Source organism: Hyperoodon ampullatus (assembly GCF_949752795.1).
Source record: "Hyperoodon ampullatus genome assembly, chromosome: 3".
Lineage (NCBI taxonomy): Eukaryota > Metazoa > Chordata > Mammalia > Artiodactyla > Ziphiidae > Hyperoodon > Hyperoodon ampullatus.
Window position 1 is genome coordinate 10,443,567 of NC_136916.1, and position 16,810 is coordinate 10,460,376.

Here is a 16,810-nt window from a genome sequence, read left to right on the forward strand (position 1 = left end):
GGAATAGTAAAGATAAAGTCTGCTCCAGGGCAAAGTTTAGGCAGATTTGCTAGCAACCCCTTTAAAAGATTAGAGTTTCTCAAGCTCAGGGTTCCCAAACTGTGAGGCAAACCCACTGTGTATACACCATCTACCAAGGCCATTCCACATCACCGCTAGGACTTATAGGGCAAGGACAACCAACATGAATGTAAAATTCATGCTGTGGGCTTAACTGTGCATAATAAAGGCCTCTGTCTCTGATCAAGGGTCTCTTCTGTCAGCATTCTTGAAATTGGCAGGTCAACTTATTAGCTTGCAAGTAGGATAAAATCTCAGATCCTTCACAGTTCTTAACATTGGACACCCTATACAATATTGGTACACATCAATCTCTGTTTTTTACTTGTTTGTTTGCTTGCTGTTTGTCCATTTGCTTTGGGAAGGATGGGATTGTAGCAGACTGTGGAGCTATACCCACACAAAGATACAAAGATGGGCATTAGGAGCCCACAACCAACCACCTCCTCACTAGAAACTACATGCCCAGTTCCTTCTTTCTGGCACTCTATTCCACTCACGACTTAAATTTTTCCTCACTGAAAGTCTCTCCAGCAAGGCTGTAAACTCACTTAGGCAAGGACTCAAAATTGGCCACAATCATTGGCCATTCATGGGAATAAAGCTTTGTCATTGGGATTAGGATTTGAATCCCTGCTAAGTCATTCGTTACCTGTGCAGCTTTGTACAAGTTAATTAGCCTCTGCAAACCTCAGTTCTTCTTGCTGTGAAAATGGAGGATCATAAAACATTTCCCTCAGGGTTGTTGTAAAATCACAAGATATAAAGTCTTAATACAATGCCCTGCACATAGTAGGCATTAAAGAAATAGGAATTAAATATATTAAACCACAACAGGAATTCAAATATAACTGTTTTTTTAGGTCATGCCCTATTTTCTATGCACTTCTCCCAGCTCCCTAAACAGTGATATGCTCCTGACATGCAATTAATAGGATTTTCATGAATAAGCTTAAATTACAAAAGACTATTCTTTGACTTAACAATACCATCTACAGGAATTTATCTTACGGAAGTAGTAAGAGATTTGTATACAACTCTATTCATTACAGTGTTACTTATTAGAATTAAAAATAATCAATAACAACCTAAATGCCCAATAATAGGGGGTTATTTAAATCAATCACTGAATAGTCATGCAAGAGAATGTTGTACAGCAATTTTAAAAATTTGTGGCACAGATTGGGAAAAAATATTTGTAAGCAATGCGACCAACCAGGGATTAATCTCCAAAATATACAAACAGCTCATGCAGCTCAATATCAAAAAAACAAACAACTCAACCAAAAAATGGGCAGAAAATCTAAATAGACATTTCTCCAAAGAAGACATACAGATGACTAAGAGGCACATGAAAAGATGCTCAACACTGCTAATTATTAGAGAAATGCAAATAAAAACTCCAATGAGATATCACCTCACACCAGTCAGAATGGCCATCATCAAAAAGTCTACAAAAAATAAAAGCTGGAAAGGGAGTGGAGAAAAGGGAACCCTCCTACACTGTTGGTGGGAATGTAAATTGGTACAGCTACTATGGAGAACAGCATGGAGGTTCCCTAAAAAACTAAACATAGAACTACCATATGATCCAGCAACCCCAGTCCTGGGCATATACCCAGAGAAAAACATGGTTCGAAAGAATACATGCAACCCAATGTTCACTGCAGCATTGTTTACAACAGCCAAGACATGGAAGCAACCTAAATGTCCATCGACAGATGAATGGATAAAGAAGATGTGGTACAATATATACAATGGAATATTACTCAGCCATTAAAAATAATGAAATAATGCCATTTGCAGCAACATGGATGGACCTGGAGATTTTCATACTAAGTGAAGTAAGTCAGACAGAGAAAGACAAATATCATATGATATCTCTTATATGCATAATCTAAAAAAAATGATACAAATGAACTTACTTACAAAACAGAAACAGACGCACAGACTTAGAGAATGAACTTATAGTTACCAGGGCAGAAGGGTGGGAAGGAGGGATAGATTGGGAGTTTAGAATTGACATGTACACACTGCTATATTTAAAACAGATAACAAGGACCTACTGTATAGCACAAGGAACTCTGCTCAATATTCTGTAATAACCTAAATGGGAAAAGAAATTGAAAAAGAATAGATACATCTATATGTATAACTGAATCACCTTACTGTACACCTGAAACTAAAACAACATTGTTAATCAACTATGCTCCAATAAAAAATAAAAATTTTTAAAAATTTGTGGTACAAGGATATTTAAAGACATGGGTATTTGCTAGTCAGTGAAAGAATGCAGGCTCCAGGACACATATATTCTAATTTTGTTTTTAAATGTATTTCCATTCATAAGATACTAAAAGGTTATAGATTAAAATGTAATAATTGATTGATTTTATGTTGTACATGTCTGTGTAGCTTCTAAATTTCCTAAAATAAACATATATACTATCTATAAGTAAACATATTCAATATTATAAAAACTATAAATAGATCATTAAAAATCAAAATAGGAAGTATAAATAAAATATTAAAAATGATTTTTGAATATAATTCAACCAGGGAAAATGATACCAAAAAATACTAGCGTAAAAAACTATTTCAAGTGTTACATTCAATTTTAAATCCCAAATCTAAGATATCTTACTTCACAGAAAAGGAGACAAATACAAGAAAATATAAGCCAATACTAATCATCTATTGGAGTTTACATTATTTGTTCTGATGAGGCTGTTTAAAAAATGCTGCCAGCTCTCTCCCTCCATGAACAAGGAATTGGGTACCAGACACCACATCTGCTAGTGCCTTGATCTTGGACTTCCCAGTCAACAGGACTAAGCAAGTCCAGACCAGAGGGCAGACAGCAGAAGCAAGAAGAACTACAGTCCTGCAGCCTGTGAAACAAAAACCACATTCACAGAAAGACAGACAAGATGGAAAGGCAGAGGGCTATGTACCAGAGGAAGGAACAAGATAAAACCCCAGAAAAACAACTAAATGAAGTGGAGATAGGCAACCTTCCAGAAAAAGAATTCAGAATAATGATAGTGGAGATGATCCAGGACCTCGGAAAAAGAATGGAGGCAAATCGAGACGATGCAAGAAACGTTTAACAAAGATCTAGAAGAATTAAAGAACAAACAATCAGAGATGAACAACACAATAACTGAAATGAAAAATACACTAGAAAGAATCAATAGCAGAATAACTGAGGCAGAAGAGCAGATAAGTGACCTGGAAGACAGAATGGTGGAATTCACTGCTGCGGAAGAGAATAAAGAAAAAAGAATGAAAAGAAATGAAGACAGTCTAAGAGACGTCTGGGACAACCTTAAACGCAACAACATTCACATTATAGGGGTCCCAGAGGAGAAGGGAGAGAGAAAGGACCCAAGAAAATATTTGAAGAGATTACAGTCAAAAACTTCCCTAACATGGGAAAGGAAATAGCCACCCAAGTCCAGGAAGTTTAGAGAGTCCCAGGCAGGATAAACCCAAGGAGAAACACTCCGAGACACACAGTAATCAAACAGACAATAATTAAAGGCAAAGAAAAATTACTGAAAGCAACAAGGTAAAAACGACAAATAATGTACAAGGGAATTCCCATAAGGTTAACAGCTGATTTCTCAGCAGAAACTCTACAAGCCAGAAGGGAGTGGCATGACATATTTAAAGTGATGAAAGGGAAGAACATACAACCAAGATTACTCTACCTGGCAAGGATCTCATTCAGATTCGATGGAGAAATCAAAAGCTTTACAGACAAGCAAAAGCTAAGAGAATTCAGCACCACCAAACCAGCTCTACAAGAAATGCTAAGGGAACTTCTCTAAATGGGAAACACAAGAGAAGAAAAGGACCTACAAAAACGAACCCAAAACAATTAAGAAAATGGTAATAGGAAAGTAGATATCGATAATTACGTTAAATGTGAATGGATTAAATGCTCCAACCAAAAGACACAGGCTTGCTGAATGGATACAAAAACAAGACCCATCTATATGCTGTCTACAAGAGAACCACTTCAGACCTAGGGACACACACACTGAACATGAGGGGATGGAAAAACATATTCCATGCAAATGGAAATCAAAAGAAAGCTGGAGTAGCAATACTCATATCAGATAAAATAGACTTTAAAATAAAGAATGTTACAAGAGACAAGGAAGGACACTACATAATGATCAAGGGATCAATCCAAGAAGAAGATATCACAATTATAAATATATATGCACCCAACATAGGAGCACCTCAATACATAAGGCAACTGCTAACAGCTATAAAAGAGGAAATCAACAGTAACACAATAATAGTGGGGGACCTTAACACCTCACTTACACCAATGGACAGATCATCCAAGCAGAAAATTAACAAGGAAACACAAGCTTTAAATGACACAATAGACCAGATAGATTTAATTGATATTTATAGGACATTCCATCCAAAAACAGATTACACTTTCTTCTCAAGTGCGCACGGAACATTCTCCAGCATAGATCACACCATGGGTCACAAATCAAGCCTCAGTAAATTTAAGAAAATTGAAATCATATCAAGCATCTTTTCTGACCACAATGCTATGAGATTAGACATCAATTACAGGGAAAAAAATGTAAAAAATGAAAACACATGAAGGCTAAACAATACGTTACTAAATAACCAAGAGATCACTGAAGAAATCAAAGAGGAAATCAAAAAATACCTAGAGACAAATGACAAGAAAACACGATGATCCAAAACCTATGGGAGGCAGTAAAAGCAGTTCTAAGAGGGAAGTTTATAGCTATACAAGCCTACCTCAAGAAACAAGAAAAATCTCAAATAAACAATCTAACCTTACACCTAAAGGAACTAGAGAAAGAAGAACAAAACCCAAAGTTAGCAGAAGGAAAGAAATTATAAAGATCAGAGCAGAAATAAATGAAATAGAAACAAAGAAAACAATAGCAAAGATCAATAAAACTAAAACCTGGTTCTTTGAGAAGATAAACAAAATTGATAAACCATTAGCCAGACTCATCAAGAAAAAGAGGGAGAGGACTCAAATCAATAAAATTAGAAATGAAAAAGGAGAAGTTACAACAGACACCACAGATATACAAAGAATCCTAAGAGACTACTACAAACAGCTCTATGCCAATAAAATGGACAACCTGGAAGAAATGGACAAATTCTTAGAAAGGGATAACATTCCAAGACTGAACCAGGAAGAAATAGAAAATATGAACAGACCAATCACAAGCACTGAAATTGAAACTGTGATTAAAAATCTTCCAACAAACAAAAGCCCAGGACCAGATGGCTTCACAGGTGAATTCTATCAAACATTTAGAGAAGAGCTAACACCCATCCTTCTTAAACTCTTCCAAAAAATTGCAGAGGAAGGAACACTCCCAAACTCATTCTATGAGGCCACCATCACCCTGATATGAAAACCAGACAAAGATACTACAAAAAAAGAGAATTACAGACCAATATCACTGATGAATATAGATGCAAAAATCCTCAACAAAATACTAGCAAACAGAATCAAACAACACATTAAAAGGATCATACACCATGGTCAAGTGGGATTTATCCCAGGGATGCAAGGATTCTTCAATATATGCAAATCAATCAATGTGATACACCATATTAACAAATTGAAGAATAAAAACCATATGATCATCTCAACAGATGCAGAAAAAGCTTTTGAAAAAAATTCAACACCGTTTATGATAAAAAGGCTCCAGAAAGTGGGCCTAGAGGGAACCTACCTCAACATAATAAAGGCCATATATGACAAACCCACAGCAAACATCATTCTCAATGGTGAAAAACTGAAAGCATTTCCTCTAAGATCAGGAACAAGACAAGGATGTCCACTCTCACCACTATTATTCAACCTAGTTTTGGAAGTCCTAGCCATGGCAATCAGAGAAGAAAAGGAAATAAAAGGAATCCAAATTGGAAAAGAAATAAAACTGTCACTATTTGCAGATGAGATGATACTATACATAGAGAATCCTAAAAATGCTACCAGAAAACTGCTAGAGCTAATCAATGAATGTGGTAGAGTAGCAGGATACAAAATTAATGCACAGAAATCCCTTGCATTCCTATACACTAACGATGAAAAATCTGAAAGAGAAATTAAGGAAACACCCCCATTTACCACTGCAACAAAAAGAATAAAATACCTAGGAATAAACCTACTTAGGGAGACAAAAGACCTTATGCAGAAAACTAAAAGACACTGTTGAAAGAAATTAAAGATGATACCAAGAGATAGAGAGACATACCATGTCCTTGGATTGGAAGAATCAATATTGTGAAAATGACTATACTACCTAAAGCAATCTACAGATGCAATGCAATCCCTATCAAATTACCAATGGTATTTTTTTACAGAACTAGAACAAAAAATCTTAAAATTTGTATGGAGACACAAAAGACCCCGAATAGCCAAAGCAGTCTTGAGGGAAAAAAACAGAGCTGGAGGAATCAGACTCCCTAACTTCAGACTACATTACAGTAATCAAGACAATATGGTACTGACACAAAAACAGAAATATAGATCAATGCAACAGGATAGAAAGCCTAGAGGTAAACTCACACACCTATGGTCAACTAATCTATGAAAAAGGAGGCAAGGATACACAATGGAGAAAAGACAGTCTCTTCAATAAATGGTGCTGGGAAAACTGGATAGCTACATGTAAAAGAATGAAATTAGAATACTCTCTAACACCATACACAGAAATAAAGTCAAAATGGATTAGAGACTTAAATGTAAGACCGGACACTATAAAACTCTTAGAGGAAAACATAGGAAGAACACTCTTTGACATAAATCACAGCAAGATCTTTTTTGATCTACCTCCTAGAGTAATGGAAATAAAAACAAAAATAAACAAATGGAACCCAATGAAACTTAAAACCTTTTGCAAAGCAAAGGAAAACACAAAGAAGACGAAAAGACAACCTTCAGAATGGGAAATAATATTTCCAAACGAATCAACGGACAAAGGATTAATCTCCAAAATACATAAACAGCTCATGCAGCTCAATATTAAAAAAACAAACAACCCAATCCAAAAATGGGCAGAAGATCTAAATAGACATTTTTCCAAAGAAGACATACAGATGGCGAAGAAGCACATGAAAAGCTGCTCAACATCACTAATTATTAGAGAAATGCAAATCAAAACTACAATGAGGTATCACCTCACAGCAGTTAGAATGGGCATCATCAGAAAATCTACAAACAACAAATGCTGGAGAGGGTGTGGAGAAAAGGGAACCCTCCTATACTGTTGGTGGGAATGTAAATTGATACAGCCACTATGGAGAACAGTATGGAGGTTCCTTAAAATACTAAAAATAGAACTGCCATATGAGCCAGCAATCCCACTACTGGGCATATACCCAGAGAAAACCATAATTCAAAAAGACACATGCACCCCAATGGTCATTGCTGCACTATTTACAATAGCCAGGTCATGGAAGCAACCTAAATGCCCATGGACAGATGAATGGATAAAAAAGAGGTGGTACATATATACAATGGACTATTACTCAGCCATAAAGAGGAACGAAATTGGGTCATTTGTAGAGACGTGGATGAATCTAGAGACTGTCATACAGAGTGAAGTAAGTCAGAAAGAGAAAAACAAATATCGTATACTAACGCACGTATGTGGAACCTAAAAAATGGTACAGATGAACTGGTTTGCAGGGCAGAAGTTGAGACACAGATGTAGAGAACAAACGTATGGACACCAAGGGGGGAAAGTGGTGGGGGGCGGTGGTGGTGTGATGAATTGGGAGATTGGGATTGACATGTATACACTGATGTGTATAAAATGGATGACTAATAAGGACCCGCTGTATAAAAAAAAATAAATTAAATAAAATTCAAAAAGAAAGAAAAGAAATGCTGCCAGTAATTTTACCATATCCGGATGCAACTCAACATGTGATGTTCACTTTTCATTCAAATACCGCTTTATCTCCAAACCACAACCAGGGAATTTAAATCATTAAACCAGGGAGTTCTTTTCTCACCTTAACAACCATTGCATTATAAAATTGTCAGACTCTTTAGATGATCTTTGGATTTTGAAGTCAAGATGCTATTTAATTACCTACCTGGCCTTTTCTGAGCCTCCCGTGCACTGGTAAATACCAATGAATTCCATGAGTTGTTTCTGTAACATTGCATCTTTGCCTTCAACTTGAGTAATGAATTTATGTTGTAAAAGATCTGACACTGTTGGACGCTTTTCATAATCTTTAGTCAAGCACCTGCACTGGCAAAAAGGAACATGCCATTATTAGATAAGTTAGAGTTTTGCATTTATCATTCACAGTCCTAAAAACTGCTCTAACACAATGGAATGATGTTCTTCATCGATGCTCAGCGCAGGAAGCACATCTCAAACAATGTTAGAACTGTAATATGATGAATTAATCTGTGAGAGATTACACCATAGTGATATCAACTTCCAACTAAATTCCCCTTCCCTGGCCTTCCAGTAAGCATTATTGCAGAGTGATAACTGAACTCAGTCTCCATTGCAAAGTCTCCTTTACAAGTCAGTAGCTAAAGATAAACAACAATGCAGTCATTACAGTTTTAATGCTTACCTAGAACTAAAACAAACTTTTCAGTTTCCCTTCCCTAATGCTTTTTTTTTTTTTTTTTGCGATACGCGGGCCTCTCACTGCCGTGGCCTCCCCCGTTGCGGAGCACAGGCTCCGGACGCGCAGGCTCAGTGGCCATGGCTCACAGACCCAGCCGCTCCGCGGCATGTGGTATCTTCCTGAACCGGGGCACGAACCCGTGTCCCCTGCATCGGCAGGCGGACTCTCAACCACTGCGCCACAGGGAAGCCCCCCTCATGCTTTTAAAGGTTTCTCAATTGATCTATTCCTTCCTACGTGATAAAACTGCTAACCCATCTGCGAGGGCTTATGTGCTGAGGATGTTTAAATCCCATGCCAGTGGATGTCTTTTGAGGTCCTCCAGGAGAAGTACGAATGCGTACCACACCTCTTGATAGGCTCAACCAGGTGAGATCACCTGAAACGGCATCACAGGAGGAACCCTGGAACAAACACTGGATGTTTAACCCAGTGTCTTCAGATACTTGGAAGAGGGATTAGACTAGTTTTCAGTCACGAGGGACAAAAAAATCTAGGATCGATGGGGAGAATGAAGAGAGACACAGATTTCTGGTCAGTATAAGGGAGAACTTTTTGATAGTGAGGCTTATCAAAGATGGAAAGGACCACATTGGGATGGTAAGGACCACATTTTTATTAGGGGTTTACTGACTGGATGGCCCCTCGATGCACGTGTTCCAGAAGGATTCACGCTCTGCATACCCTTCCAACCCTGAGGTTCTGAGGATCTATGATTATGAGAAAACTGGTCAGAGTGGGGCTGTCATTTGGGCGTAGAAAAAAAAGAAAAAAGAAGAAGGAACCCATGCCTGATCTGACCCATGCCATTTCTCATATGCATTGTTAATCCCCCTGGGATGCGAATTTGGCAACTTATTCTATTGGGCTGACCTAAAGAGATACTACCCAGGGAGGCTAAAAGATGCTAAGGAATGAGGATGACAATGTCTGAAAATAAGAACAAGTGCTCTTAGTTTTCATTTAGTTTCAGAGACTGTGTCGATTTCTGCCACCTGCAGCACTCATATCTACGTACTGAGTTTAGTCACACAGGAGGTTATTTCATTCAGGTAAAACATTATCAGATAGCTGATGTGTACCAGCCACTCTGCTAGACACCGGAGTTACAGTGACAAGTAAGGCACACTCGGTGCCCTGGAGTTGTTCACTGGCTAGTGAGGGAGAAAGACCTCTAAACAGGTAGTGAAATAAAAGAGGAAATGCTACTAGAGGAAGAGGAACAACGGACGGGAGAGCTCCCAGGGCAGAGTCCTAACTGCCTGGGGGAAACCAGGAAATGTTGCTCAGAGGTGAAATTGTGCCGAGTATGTCAAAGTCGCCAAGTCCCATTGAGGATCCACGCGGAAGGATCTGCGGACACGGGGCATGGCTATGAATCATGGGGAGCCCTTCAAAGCTACCAACAATTCTCCTGAGAGGTCTGTGAAATTTGACTGCAGTTTATTAAATATTCTGCAGTGCATAGTACATACTCAGTAAAGACTATTTAAGTGAAAACTAAAAGAAAAAGCAGATTACCGATCTTTCTTGTATTTTCATAACCCTTAAATAGCTCTCTTTATAGAAACAAGCAGATATTCTTGGTAGGAAAACCAGTGATAGCAGTGTGGACAAGGATGACCGGTTCCTCTACGTTTTTGCCCTCTTTACATTTTCTGAGTGAGCTTTGACACATCAAAGCTTAATGACCTCTCTCTCCCATTTACAACTTGCAGTCATCCCTTCCCTTTGTTTTCTCAAGGTGAAGTCATGATAAAGATTGTGAAAAAAGTTCATGGACAGATTTAGAAATGGCTGACTCATAGCTTCTCGTCAATTGTCTGGAGGCACTGCACTTGTACTAAATATCTGTCAAATTAAAAGTGAACTTCAAACGTATAAGCATTTTATCTGTAGGATTATCTGACTCACCAAGTGCAATGACAACTTCCCTGTGACGGGAATGAGTGATGCAGATAAATGAAGGGCTAAGAAACGGACTGAACAGACGATGGGTGAGAAGGTGGGACATGCTGAGGGTGAAGCTGCAGAGGGCAGCTGGACAGAAGAACGGGTTCATGGACGATGCAACGTCTGCAGCAGCACAGCTATCGATAAGTGAGCGAACAAGACCCTGAGATCGTTATCAGAACAATAATGCGTTCACTGAACATTCAGAAGACGCTACAAATGCTTGTTTTGAAGAAAATCATGGAAACTTCTGGGGCTACTTAATAGATGAGGAGGAGATTCGGAAGCACAGAGGAACTGTTATAAAAAGCACATCTCAAAGTTACAGCAGGACGGGATCTCGTTAATTCTTTTAAAAGACTCTATTATTACTCACTTGCTGATGAAGTCATTGAATTCTGCTGACCATATCCCCGGCTGCCTCAGTTTTGGGGGTGGATTCCTAGAAAAATAAGATACAAGGTTGGATTGTGCACATTAGTCAGTAACGATAAAAATTAAGAGGCAGAACCAGCCAGACGAATGTCATTGCTGCGTTAAGATTCTGCCAGGTATAATCAAGCATTACCATCATTTTCCAATTTAAAGACAGACAATTAGTTTTTTATCATTCTTTATATGGAATGACAGTTTCCTTGTTTCTCTGAAAGCACTTAATATATGACGTATTTTTTTCTAGCTGATAATTTTTCTTCTTTGAAAGAAGCTTCTTGCTTTGAACTGAGAGCCCTAGAGGAAAACATAAATACTTAGCCGAATAGAAACAATGGCTACTGGGGAGAAGATTTTTTCTTTTGAGTCCAGCAGAAATCTCTGAGGAATATCCAGGATACACAGAGGTGACCTGAAAGGAGAAGTGTTCAAAATATGGAGGAAACTGCAGCATAGAGGGGCCTTTATAGTAGAATGCCTTTACGACTTGTTCTGTTGTTACTGGGTAGAGGGCCAGAAACAAGGTTACACAAGTAAGGAACCGGAAAATATGATTAGCAATAAAGCTCTGAATGCCACTTAGAAGATTCTGTTATTAATTCCTTTCATTTTAAGCTGAACGAATCTTTTCTTTTTTTGGTATGTTCATGAATACAAAGGAACATCATTTGAAAATGAGGCTGATCTAACTGTAATCAAGCAACACTGATCAACCACGATAGTTGAATTTGCTGAAGTACTGCTTTATGTTAATTCCAACAGCTCCTTGTTTTCATTAGTGGAATGGAAATACTTTGTCTTCAGCTCTGCATTAGTCCTTAAATAGCTTATAACGAAATTAATGTACAGTCTGTACAGGCTCATTAAAGAAAAGTACAGCTACTCATCTACCCTAGATCATGCCTAAAGCTCATTTTACAATCCTAGGACTATTTGAAGATTGCTGATGTGCACATTAAAAGAAGTAATTCTTTTCTGCAACAATCTTGCTTTGCTTCTTGTTCTACTGAAAATTTCCTTTCTAAGAGGTTTATCGGTTTCTTGGAGTATAACAAGGTTTTGATGATTTTAGGACATTCAGAACCGGGTAGCTTTTCAGATCCCCCTTTTTTTCTCATTTCTACAGTCAGTATTCTTAGAATTCCATTTCAGAGAGATACTGGTGGTAGACGTAATAAGAAATAACTAAGATGGTGCAGCTTCCAGAAGTACCTTGCTCATAGGTACAATATGTATCAACAGTAGCATCCTTCCTCCATGTGGTACCATCACCAAGAGCAGTAACACTAGGCTAACTATGGTCATTTAAACTGTAATTTAAATGGCTCAGGAAGAATAGTGCTTCATCTTACATATTGAATGACAGTAGGAATTAGGATATACAGATTTTTTTGCTTGTTTTCCTCAAATTTAATGAAATGTCTGACTTGGTATAGAGCAGATTTTCTGCCTTTTTTTTTTTTTTGGCTGCACAGCACCGCGTGCGGGTTCCTAGTTCCCCAACCAGGGATCGAACCTGCGCCCCCTGCAGTGGAAGCACAGAATGAGTCTTAACCACTGGACCGCCAGGGAAGTCCCTCTGCTCTTTTTTGTAATCTTGCTTCCCCACTTACCAAATAAGCAATATATTTTACAAACAGTAAGACCTGAGAGATACCTTGAAATTGTTATGTAAAGGATGATCTATCTCTAAGGTATTATAATTCAGAACATATAGACAGGACAGAAAATTCCATGGTAAAGTTAAAAACAAATTCAAATGCTTTGGTCCTATACTAATTTAATTACATGCCAAATATTCCAAACAGATCTATTTGGAAATGAATAGGTCATATTGGCATTATTTCTTTAGGACCAGAACCATGCCCCACCAGGGCTTTGTACATATGATTCAGTGTTCTATAGGCATTAGGACCACACAATTTATTTAATGGAGAATGTGGTAACAAACTGTAACATACACTACCCTCTCTGCCCTGGACCCCTGTCACCACAGGCCCTCTCTGTGTGCATTTCATTAAAATTAAGGTACCAGGCAAAATCCTTAAGAAAGTCTTCAAAAGACAACACATTTATAATAAAAAGTGGCAGTTTTTTTCACGTAAGTTTTCTGAAATATCTAGGAACTACCCAAAGCATATATAAAACAGTGTTTAATTAGTGATAAGATCAGCAGGGGAAAGTCTGTCAATACACACATTGAAGGGGAGGGGTCTCCATAGAAAAGCATCTTCCTGGCTCCAAAGAGATTATTCTTCTAAGTTTAGTGTTTCATATTAATATATTCAAAACACTAACAAATTTGAAAACATTACTTTATCAATAAATTTTATTTCTAACTGTCTTAATACTATTATCTTAAAGTTCTAAACAAAGGGAAGTATTAGCAAGTAGTAAAAAAATTACTAGATTGATAGAGTGAAATAAAGCACATCACTGTTACACTGACTGTGGACCAGGGAGCCTCACTGATGAATCTGGGAATGGATCAACAGTGGCAGGAACTGCTGTTTTCTGAGCGCAAATCCTTGCCAAAGAAAAAAAGACACACTTAGTACCAAGAGAAAGCTCTTTTACTTAGACCAGGGAAATGAAACTATGGAACAAAAAGAGTGTCTCGGAAGAAGCAGCATGATATTCCAGGCCATTCTGCTCCCAACCTGCTGAAATATATCTGGGTATTTCCATGAGGAGCTTGACAAGCACTCAGTGGCTAGAGGAAGATGATGGACCCAGTGTGAGAGCCCCCTGACCTTGGTATTTTGAAGAGTGCTCTCATAGGATGGAGGTCTGCCAGTGGAGGATCTCCATCCCCAAGCTCAATGGCCGTGATCCCCAGGGACCACGTGTCACATCTGGCATCGTAAGTTGTATCCAACTGCTGTTCGCATGCAATCACCTAGTAGAAAATGAAAGAAAAATGAAGTTTGTGACTTTAACAAGCACATAGCAAAATGCTTAGAACAATGTGTAAGGGTTCAAACTGATGAGGCTTGAGAGCTCCGAGCAAAGGCAGTAACACAGGGGAGTAAAAGCTCAAATTATAATTAGTAGCAGTAGTTTTCTTCTGAGAACAGAGAATATCTTAGCAGGATTGCAAGTATAAGAAGAAACCTATGAAAAACAATTTTTGAAAATGCAAAACAGAAAGGGGACTGAAACAGTGTCCCCATGGGAAGGGATGTAATCAAATACACAGCGAACACCTGTGCAATGATAGTCACTTGATAAACATTTGATGAGTGCACAGAGTCATTCATCTCGGCAAAGATAAAGAATACATCTTTAACAAATAAAAAACGAAGGAAGGGGGCTTCCCTGGTGGTGCAGTGGTTGACAGTCCGCCTGCCGATGCAGGGGACACGGGTTCATGCCCCAGTCCAGGAAGATCCCACATGCCGTGGAGCGGCTGGGCCCGTGAGCCATGGCCACTGAGCCTGCGCGTCCGGAGCCTGTGCTCCGCAACGGGAGAGGCCACAGCGGTGAGAGGCCCACATACCGCAAAAAAAAAAAAAAAAAAGCAAAGGAGGTAAAGGACAATAAGCTTGAGAGCAGTCTAGTTAAATGGCCTCGATCTTTTCTGACAGCTAGAAGGCAGGAATGAGACAAGTGTGGAGAAATGCAAAAAGGCTTATGCCATTAATAAGAGAAAAATAAACTGGATAAAAATAAACCTTGGTAAGGCTTTATCAGCAGTTATCTGGGAGCACACTAAATAGTAAAGCTACAACCAGCTTTTAAAAAATTCCACTAATCAGGGGCTTCCCTGGTGGCGCAGTGGTTGAGAGTCCGCCTGCCAATGCAGGGGACACGGGTTCGTGCCCTGGTCTGGGAAGATCCCACATGCCGTGGAGCGGCTGGGCCCGTGAGCCATGGCCGCTGAGCCTGCGCGTCCGGAACCTGCGCTCCGCAACAGGAGAGGCCACAAGAGTGAGAGGCCCGCGTACCGCAAAAAAAAAAAAAAAAAAAAAAAAAAAAATTCCACTAATCAAAGGATGTCACTAAGAGACAAGAAAAAAAAAGGGGGAATCTTTTTTGCAGTATCATGAAATAGTGCTAACATAGAAGAGTTATTACACAGTTACTTCACAATTTATTTCTAAATGTGTAAGTGTAAATACAGACAGACTTCAAATAATAATTGTAACATCAGTGATAACAAAAAGAAAATTCAACTTTAAATTTTTAAAACTATTTTTTATATTTTAAAAAATTTTACATTTTGTGAGTGCCAACTCACAAGACAAAAAATGATTTGGGGATGATGGCAGGTTAGAGTTTTATCATTTAACTACAGTACTGTGAAATGATATGCAAAATGAAAGGAATCTAAGGTCCTGTCTGGAACGTAGTTCATCTTTCTGACTCTACTTAACATCAAGCTTTTAACACATTAAAAAATCCCTGTGTTGGCACAGAGGATGAGTTTATGCCCCAATTTTCCCATATGATGTTCTAGGTTTACGCTCGCTTCCCTAGAGTCATTATAAATACCATCCCCTTTCAATCTCCAAAGTGTCCTGGCTTGGACAGTAAGTTACAGGGTCACCCAGCACAGCCACTGTCTCTCCTGTCCCCTTCACTGTGAAACACACATACTCTAGTTTGGGAAGGATGGCTTTACGTAACCAACAAATGCTACCTTTGATCTAGAATTTAACTGAAAAAATGTCAAGTCAAGAATTTCACTTTTCAACTGCTAATCAATTTGAACAATTTTGTTTACCTTATTGTTTTCTAATTCATAGCAATTTGACATTCTTCAACAATTCTAGGTAAGTGGAAATTTATTGAAATATTGTTAATCATTCACAAGTTGGAAAATGCTTATTACAGGGAGATGCATACAATATGCACAAAATCTTGAACATATATTTATATGACAGTTTGAAAAGACCACAGTGAACCTTTCTCTTTTATATAATATCCATTGGTTTGCCGAGCAGGAAAGCACTTTCAAACCTTATTTGTGCTACAGTAGGCTTATTAATAATAAATAATGACTTATCAGTAAAATGCCTGTCTAGTAATCGTATAGTAAGAAGTATCAATGTTAATTATTAACTTATTTATTATTCTGGTAATTCAATTTTAGACAGATCAAACTATTGCCTTTTCCTCATATACTGGTTCCAAGATCTACTAATCAAAATTATTTTTACTAAATGGCATACTTAAAATATAATACTGGCTTTGTTGCTATAAATTAACATATGAAAAATATAAAGCTAGATGATTAATTATTTAATATTAAACATTTAGTTTTATATATTATAGTATTTTTATAGTAATTAATCATATATGTGGGTAAGATGCAAAGCTTGGTATTATAGCTAAATTTTATTAATTTTTCACTTTGAAAATTTTTCATAAGCTTTTAAAACAACAGTAATATATCAGAACAAACTGAAGAAACTCTCACTTAAGATTCTCTTACTCAATTTTTTTTTAGCATTTTTATTTGAGATACTCTTATTCAATTTTGTTTTTGCTTATATGACTATACTTTCTACTTTTATTCTAAGATGTTCTCCCTGTTCAAAAAATTTTTGAATCCATTGAAATTTTTTAAAGTTTCTTAAGCTAACTTATCCTTTCTCCATGTTTTACATTACACTTACATTTTAACTTTTTTTTGCAAGTAGTAATTGAATTAGTATTAAAGTAGGAACAGTACACC

At 37.7% G+C, this 16,810-nt stretch overlaps 1 protein-coding gene across 1 annotated transcript in view; it reads right to left on the bottom strand.

Moving 5' to 3' along the window:
* Positions 1-16,810, bottom strand: part of MYO3A (myosin IIIA) — a gene marked incomplete at both ends in the record, with an annotated part of 156,467 nt that overhangs the window by 106,129 nt on the left and 33,528 nt on the right. Inside the window, 3 exons of the mRNA XM_079700501.1 lie at positions 8,191-8,346; positions 11,075-11,140; positions 13,884-14,029. Coding sequence (XP_079556627.1) covers positions 8,191-8,346; positions 11,075-11,140; positions 13,884-14,029 — 368 coding nt within the window. The remainder of the gene's footprint in view (positions 1-8,190; positions 8,347-11,074; positions 11,141-13,883; positions 14,030-16,810) is intronic.